The 8,943-nt window shown below is 29.7% G+C and overlaps 1 protein-coding gene across 2 annotated transcripts; it reads right to left on the reverse strand.

Annotated features, from left to right (window-relative positions):
* Positions 1–406: 406 nt before the first annotated feature.
* LOC116003472 (protein SIEVE ELEMENT OCCLUSION B-like) lies at positions 407–4,674 on the reverse strand. Of its 2 annotated transcripts, XM_031243361.1 has the most exons (8): positions 4,471–4,674; positions 3,770–3,922; positions 3,252–3,634; positions 2,976–3,052; positions 2,730–2,887; positions 1,799–2,374; positions 1,412–1,519; positions 407–1,177 (listed from the first exon to the last, which is right to left on the reverse strand). In XM_031243361.1, exons 1-8 carry the CDS (start codon positions 4,630–4,632, stop codon positions 527–529), a joined length of 2,268 nt encoding a protein of 755 aa, XP_031099221.1. In that variant the 5' UTR covers positions 4,633–4,674; the 3' UTR covers positions 407–526. The 2 variants fall into 2 exon arrangements, with proteins under 2 accessions (XP_031099221.1, XP_031099222.1); XM_031243362.1 differs by lacking the exon at positions 1,412–1,519.
* Positions 4,675–8,943: the final 4,269 nt, after the last annotated feature.

Here is an 8,943-nt window from a genome sequence, read left to right on the forward strand (position 1 = left end):
CTTTTACATTCCACCCAACGTGGTTGTGGAGATTAAACATTGATTTTTACAAGTAATAATGATTTTTTTTTCCATCTCTATTTTCTTGTCAAAAGCAATGTATGCTAATTTTTTATACATAGCTATTGAGATCAAAATAATTCATTAAAAAATAGTATAATGTTTATACACTTTAATTTAATGGGGAACTTTATATATTATCACGGATGACATCCCGTTTACCATTCTATATGGGTAGTACGTCATAGGTTCGAATTGGTGAAGGCTTAGATTATTTAGGCTTAAAATGTTTGAAAAAGTATAGAATAGATAATATTTGTAAAGAATTATGAGTATTTTAAAAAAATAAAGAAAAGAAAGGAAACAAATTTAATTGGATGAAAACAATAAAAAATTCTCTCTCAAATGCAAGTAACAAATTTTGAGAAATTAAATTGGGTGCAAAAGTTTAACCATCAATACATATGTAAAAACTGCATAATAATGTGTCACTATTAGTTAAGTATACTAATTTGTATCATCAACATCATGGGGATTCGGGAGTATAAGAATGGCCATGGCAGCATGCAAAAGTGACGAATTTGTTCATATTGTAACAGCATTGGGGACACTCCACATTTTCCGGAATTTTGTTGAAATTGGTTGGGTATTCCAGAGCACAATAACGGTGGTGATGTGAAGTAGAAGTTGAAGCAAGTCTCTCATGATGATCTTTGAATGCTTGGTCAAAACCGTTGGCAATGGCGTTGTCCTTCCATTTCTCATATTCATTCATGACTGTCAGCATTTTGTCTCCTAAGTCACATAAAATTATTTTGTTCCCTTTAGCTAACAAAACCCATCCTTCAATTGTTGATCCTTTAGCCTCATAAGCTAGCAATCTTTTTAATCCTTCCACAATTTCGTCACTCTTCTCATCGCGATGAGTCTCGTTTAAGAATTGAATTCTTGACAAGAACGTACTTTGCTGTCGTGTCCAAAAAGATTTTGCAGCCACGGGAGGATAATATGCGCAAATATTCTCTTGAGCAATTATGGATGCTACTTTATTGTTGGTACCACTGTAGCACAGCTCAAATGCCAATTGTGGATTAACACACAACACCTTTGATAGGAATTCTTTAACCCATTTTATGTCATTCCCTCCCATAAAAAAAATGTACTTGTTCCCATCAACCTGGTAGATTAAAATAGGTTAGTGTTTTAAAATTAATATTGGTATATATTTTAAGAAGAAAAAGAAAAAGAAGGCAAAACTATCAATTGATTGTTAATTAGATTTACTTTTGTCAAAAAATTCACAAGTAATTTAATTGAAGTACTAAGTATGATAATTAAGAAGCTGTGGTTGAATAAGAATATAATTTATTTCTAACATCATTTCTTTAGATATCCTATAAATGAAACGTACCCATTCATTTATCGGATCTTTCTGGGCAGACGACAGAAGTTTAGTGCACCAAATTACTTCCTTCCAATGATTATTTTCTCTTTCACATGTGTAAATATTGCTGTAAATCTGTTGATTAAAATAAATAAGTAATGAAATCTAATTCAAAATTCTATAAACTCCAAAAGTATAAATAAAAATAAAAAATTAAAACTGTAATCAATTAGATATTTACTTTTCTTTCTTATAATAATAATGATAAGTAGAGATTGAATACATCACAATCAAATTAAAGCCATGTTGAGTGACTTGAGTCTACTGAGCTGGTTTTAAAATCTGAAGCAAAATTATAAAATAATTAAGTGATAGTTATTAGGTGGTAATAAGAGTAGTTTACGATAAACGTACCGGATCTTCTACATGCTTGATAATGTCATGTAACCAGTCATTCATCTTGCTATTCATTTCACCTGCCAAATCACTTATCTTTCTATCAATGTCAGGCACAAACTCCCTAACATCCAAACTCCTTTTCTTGAGCACAGTTTGTAAGTAAGGAACTATGCTCCCTTCACTGCTATCTATAGTAGTATAGTCCGTACCTGCAACACCAACTCTTATCCATATCACATGCATTGCATTGCGGTGAGTAATCCTTCCATGATGATCCAGTGAGATAATGATAGGCTCACCTCCAATATGCAACACTTTCTCTTTAACAAATCTTACTAATCCTAAGGATACTGATTTTTCTGGATTTCTCATTGAAAGTAAATGATGTACATTTACTAAACCTCTAAACTGCTCTTTCACATTTTTATTAGTTGTCCATAATGTAGGACAATCTAATATTGGAATCCAAAGTGTACGTAGTTTAATTTTCATCTCAAGGTCATGAAGTAGATAACACAAATGAATGTCAATGTCAAGACTTGGTGATATTAACAATAGCAAACCCTTATTGTTCAACGAATGTAATCCCACCTACAATTTTGAAGAGGGGCTATGTTTTAGTTAACGGATAATTGCCAATATTTCTATAACTACTAAGCTAGCAATGATACTAATAATTAACGTTCCATAGTATTACTTGTCACTTTGTCGGTGAATAACATGTTTATCAGACTATTTTTGACAAATCAAATACTATTATTTGATAATATATAACACATAACTTGAACTCAAAATCTTTTAAAAAGATTGATTATTAATGAAGATATACACATGTAATTTTATTATATATTTATTATTAACCTAAAGAATGATATGGTACTTAATTAACAATCAACATCAAATAATTACAATAATTGTTTTATATTAAACCTAAGTATGTACGTACCATTTTATTTGTCTTGCCATCATATATGAGCTTCTTTTTGTCATGATGCTTGACATTAAATAGTAATTTGAGAACATCCAAATTACTGGAAGGAACAGGACTCTCCTCAGAAAATGCGCAACACAATGCTTGATAAGATTCCTCTTCTCTCTTCTTTTCTGTATATATCAATATTACTTTAATGCTTCAATATCAAAATATATGGTTATATACATATTGACAATTTATACATTTTATAAAACAAACCTATTATTGGGCGGCATTCTAAAATTAAGTCTTTAACTTTCATAGCTAAACTGGACAATTGTGTTCTTTCAAGCCACCTATAACAACAACAACGACAATAATAACCTTAATCAATATTTATTTATTTGAATTCAATAATTAATATTTTTTTAATTACATAACACTTGTAATAGATTGCCTGGCCTAGAGCTTAGATATTGAAGTTTGACATGAATTATTTAATCTAAGTATTATGGCCACACATAATTAAATACATAAAACTAAATCTGATCTTACTTAGAATTTGCTCTCGGAAAGCGAGCAAAACAGGATGTGCAAGCAAGAATACTCGTGAAGATCCAGTAGCAAGAGACTGGTATGATTGACGATGAACTATGAGATGATGATTTTGCGAGCTCAACAATATACTTAGCGAGCTGTAAGAGTAATTTGATAAACTGGACATGAGAGGGCACCATAGGAGCAGGGATTCCCTTGACAGTTGCCAACTTGGTACTCAATCCCTTGTGACCATTAACAAAACTAAATTCTCCATACATGATGGAGAATGTTGCCAGCATCATCAAAATCTTGACATCCCATGAAAATATGGATAACATTTTCATAAAGTATATTACAGTTGTGTGTTGATCCGCATTATCCAAACACTTTAATGTAGTCTGAATAATATCACATTATAAAAACAAGTATTATAACATAATCAACATATTATAATATTTGATTGGAAAAGTTAATTAATGAGAAAGAAAATGTTCACTTAATTTTTTTTCATGTATAAAAAAAAATCACTGCACCTCAAAGGAAAGTCGTTTTATCTGACATAAAAGCTCCAAGTCTTTAAACTCTTCATTATTGGGTTCTCCTTCACCAAAATCCTTGTAGTCAAATAGCTCTTCATCAGACTCCTCATTTGACTCCTTGTCTTCAGGAATGGACTTTCCAATAGTCTAAATGAACCATGCATCATCCCAACACAACAAATGAAATGGAAAATAGTACGGAGTAATTAATATACTTATGAGTGTGTGTATATATATATGGGCATGACCAAATGTCCGGTAATGACGTGTGAATTGCAAAATAAGATATCAACAGTTATACAATTAGACATTACAAGTTGCATGCATAATAGTAATCACAAAAATATCAAGGTATTTTTTTTTGAAAATTACTTTACAGTGTGCTTTGATAATAAATTTTCGAATACATAATCAGGTATTAGCAATTGCACAATCAAACATTACAAGATGCATAATAAGTAATTTAGGGTTCTCACAAAAGGAATACTTCTCATTTGATCTCAATTAATCTTATATATATACATACACTGACACCACTTTTGCTGTGTATTGTATTTATTGGGTGGATGAAAACAATTAGAAAAAGTAAAGTGGTTATTTTTAAAATCAATGATCAAACAATATGACAAAATGGAATAGTGAGTAAGATAAAATATGTTTGGTACATTATAAAAAGTAAGAATAAATAAGCTAACCGTAATAGGACAAAGGATGTTTTTCACGGAATTAAAGATAAAATTGACTTGAAAGTCTTTGCTATCGGGATTATGAGTAGCCATAATTTCTTGCATGATAGTTTCATGATCAACGTGTGAAACTACCATCTCAGATATAGGCAAAGGCTGATTAGATGCCATTTCTAAGAATTAGGGAGAAGAAAGATAGCTCTATGGGAAAGAGAAAATTGGGCTGTTTGTGAGTGGACTGTGTGGCTATCCTGGTACATATATAGCAACAGATATCGAATATTTTATTAATTTTTGTTTGGAAGTTCATAAAAGTTTGATGAAATTAAATAAAAATTCTCTTATTCTTTCTTGTAATGCACTCCAGGTATAGAGTAAAGAAAATATATGGGCCAATTCCAGTTGAGTTGGTCGAATTATTGATTTGATAACAACACGATTCTAAATTCAACTTCTAGTGAGAATAACTTATTGATCTTCTTAATTTGGATCAGACGCTTATTTACAATTTAGATCAGTTTATCTTCTTTGCCTCTGAGGTCATAAGGTGGACTTTATCCTAATGTGTGGAAATATACAATGTTAACGCATGTGACATAAGAGCATCCATATCAGTTGGAGTTTTTGAGGAGTTTTTTCAGGTATGACTAGGAAAGAGAATATGAGAGGAGATGAAAAAAAAAAGGAAATAAAAAAAAAGAAAAAAAAACACACTTGTCAGCATAAAGAAATAAAAAACGCCCTCTGAGCGCCCAATTTGAGATTAACGCACAAGGTCAGACCTTTTAAAACTATTTCTCTCTCCATTGCCCCACAAAGAACCCATTTTCCTACAAATACATTTTACTCTCTCTCCTTTCTCCTCCAAATCATCATCTCTATCATCCATATCATCAAATAAACCAACAAAAAATCATTGATAAGGATGCTCGGGTGACTAATTAATTAATCACAGGATTGAATGATGAAATGGTGGAGCTTGTCAAAAATATAAGTGGAATTGTAGAAACTTATATTCTTAATGTTATTTACTTATATATTTATGTCAACACCAAAATAATTTTTTTTTTAGTACTACTGACTTTGTTACAATGTAGTATCTGTTCATAGTTACTTTCTCAACCTACTGAAGCTCAACAGTTGCCTCCACTGAGGCTCAAACCCACTCCCATTGTGAGAGTGTTTTTCGGGACACCGGATGCCACTAGTCCACAATAAAATTAGTTAAAATAAAATTGTATTATTCTTCATATAAACTATATATCCCCAATATGCTCTCCTTGATTGCTCGTTTATGTTTTAGCTAATAAATTTTTTTGCGGGCCATTAATACAAGGTACATTTTTAATATACTAAAAATTCATTATTTGTTTTCTAAAAAAAAGTACATTATTTGTATATTGAATATACACTGTTTGATAGTATATAAAATAATGTATTTTTATTAGGAGCGAATAAAAAGAAAATCAGCACTTCAAGTATATATAGCAAAACATGATGACACTTTGTCTTTATATATAAATAAAGACAAAGTGTCACCATGCTTTGCTTTATAACGGATGGACTATGTATATTTTCTTATTTGTTAAGAATGAATAAAAAAATCTCTACAAATTTTAAAGTAGACAATGCCCTTTTTTATTTTACTCCTAACACACTCCAAGTATGAAGTATAAAAGGAAACAAAGAAGCAAATGTGCAACAAATTTTTCAATTTTTTTTTGAATACTATTGACCTTGTTACATGTCAGACCTCCCACTTGGAAGAATCACTTCATGCCGCTTGACCACAAGGTCTTTGGCACAAATTTTTTATTTAGAAACATTAAAATTAAAGAAGTAAAATAAACCTTGTCGGCCCGGCCCTATGGTGTTTGATAATCTTAGTTTTGTTTGATAATCTTAGTTATAGTGTAAACAACTTGCAGGAGCAAGTTTTCAAAAAAAAAAAAACTTGCAGGAGCAACTTAGTTGATTCTTTTTTTTTTTTGAAAGAAAGAAGCAACTTAGTTGATTCTTAAGTGGTAGATTGTGAACAAGAACATTACCAAAATGCGTGTTTAAATTAATGTGTGTCTAACCTCTTACATATATAGCATAAGAAATTGCATAGAGATTAGCCACGAATACTTTATTCATTAAAGCAAATCATGAAAACTCATTAAAAAAACATTGATAAATTAAAATAAGAAACTCATTATTGATATGTATGTCAACACCAAAATAAAATGTATTATATATTTTTCATAAACTATCCCCGGTGTGCTCTTTTTCACACTCTTAAACACTTAAAAGGACATTCTCATGACTCATAAGTGACTAATAGACATTTCATCAAAATCTTTGATCTTGACATTTCTTATTTCTTTTTTCTGAAGTAAAATGCAAATGAGGAAAAATTTTATAATATTGTTGACATAGATGACCACTTATCTAATACAATTCATCTATACGTATTTGCCACTCTAATATAAAATATATAGTTGACAAATATAAGTGAGTTATATTGAAGCAAAAATTGTTATCCAAAAGAAAATTGGTTAAAATAAATTGTGTTAGTTATTCTTCATAAGTAGCCATCAACATGCTCTCCTTGTTAGCAAAGCATTGTTAGTACTAATATTGTTGAGTATCATAGTTTTGATGTTAACACGTACGTAATGTAAATGATTTTGTCTCTGAAAATCCTTCCAAATCACTATTCTTCTGTACTATCTACTTTTTAATCAAGCTAAGGTGCTGCTGCAACACTTCAAACATAAATAGTATTTTATTTCTTTTTAAATGATTCCTGCCGATAAGTAAAATTAAAAAGGTAATGCAATTAATTGAGTGCATTACAATCAAAGTTATCTATAGTCTACTATTTTTAAAATATTGGGTTAAATTATAAAGTGAAAAGAGTTAAATAAGCACAAACGAATAATGTATTTCTATTATATTAAAAATATACTTTTTATTTATAGTCTATATAGTTGTGTAGACTATGGTCCATGAAATAATATAATGATTGTGTAACTGTATCGGTGCATTTTTTTTATTTGTTTATTAGGAGCGAATAAAAGAAAACCAGCACTTCAGGTATATAAAGCAAAGCGTGATGACACTTTGTCCTTATATATAAAGACAAAGTGCCATCTTGCTTTGCTTTATATATGTATATTTTATTATTCGTTAAGAATGAATCAAAAATCTCTACAAATTTTAAAGGAAACAATACCTTTTATTTTTACTCCAAACATGCTCCAAGTATGAAGTATAAAAGGAAACAAAGAAGCAAATGTGCAACAAATTAAAATTTTCATTAAGAAACATTAAAATTAAAGTAGCAAAACAAACATTAAGGTGTTTGATAATTTTAGTTATAGTGTAAACAGCTTGCATGGACAACTCAGTTGATTCCTAATTAGTAGATTGTGGACAAGGACCAAACTGTGTGTTTAATGTGTACCTAACCTCTTACATATATAGCATAAGAAATTAAATAGAGATTGGCCATCAATATTTTATTTGTTAAAGCAAATCATGAAAATTCATTTTTAAAAAACATTGATAAATTAAAATAAGAAACTTATTACTGATATGTATGTCAACACCAAAATACATTGTTTTATATATTCTTCATAAGCTATCCCCACTATGCTCTCCTTGATTGCTCGCTTTTGTTTTGGCCAATAGAGGCGAACTGCACAGTGCATTATTTATTTATTTATAAGAAGTTAATAAAAGAATGCATGCTAGCACTTCAGGTATATATAAAATAAAGGGTATAAAGACAAAGTGCATCATGCTTTGCTTTATATATGGGCTATGTATATTTTGTTCTTTAAGAATGAATAAAATATCTCTACATATTTTAAAGGAAACCCGCCAACTCTTTATTTATTTATGTTTTTTTTGGTTACTCCTAACACAAACCAAGTATGAAGTGTAAAAATTAAATATTAGGGTCCATCTTACGTCGTGGATTCTGGTTTAAAACAATATTCAGATTATGTATTTACAGTTAATATATTATGTATCTTCAGTTAATAAATTATGTATTTACTACAAGTATTCAACTAACATATTATGTATTTGCATTTAATAAATTATGTACATTAAATTTATTTATAGGTACATAATATGTTAACTATGGCAAAAACTTGTGTGAGACCGTCTCACCATGAGACGGGTCGGGTCAAGATGCAAATGTAACACTTATATGCACAAATGTCATATTTATATGCTCAAATGTAATACTAATTAGGAATAAAGTTTTTGTTACTTATTAGGGTAAATGTAATACTTTTAAGGGAAAATACAATACTTTTACATTTCGATTTAAAAGTATTACATTTTTCCTGAAAAGTATTATATTTGTCCTTATAAGTGAGAGGTACTTGTCAACATTACTTATTATGAAAAATGTATTACTTTTTCTCTTATAAGTAACACAAATTGTATTTTTGATTAGTGTTATATTTGAGCATATAAGTGTGA

Source organism: Ipomoea triloba, chromosome 14 (assembly GCF_003576645.1).
Source record: "Ipomoea triloba cultivar NCNSP0323 chromosome 14, ASM357664v1".
Classification (NCBI taxonomy): domain Eukaryota; kingdom Viridiplantae; phylum Streptophyta; class Magnoliopsida; order Solanales; family Convolvulaceae; genus Ipomoea; species Ipomoea triloba.

Coding starts and splice junctions, on each gene's coding strand:
- LOC116003472 (XM_031243361.1), bottom strand. CDS start 4,632: ATGGCATCTAATCAGCCTTTGCCTATATCTGAGATGGTAGTTTCACAC. Junction 3,635..3,769: donor TAAAACGACTTTCCTTTGAG/GTGCAGTGATTT, acceptor GATATTATTCAG/ACTACATTAAAGTGTTTGGA. Junction 1,178..1,411: donor AAGATCCGATAAATGAATGG/GTACGTTTCATT, acceptor TTAATCTACCAG/GTTGATGGGAACAAGTACAT.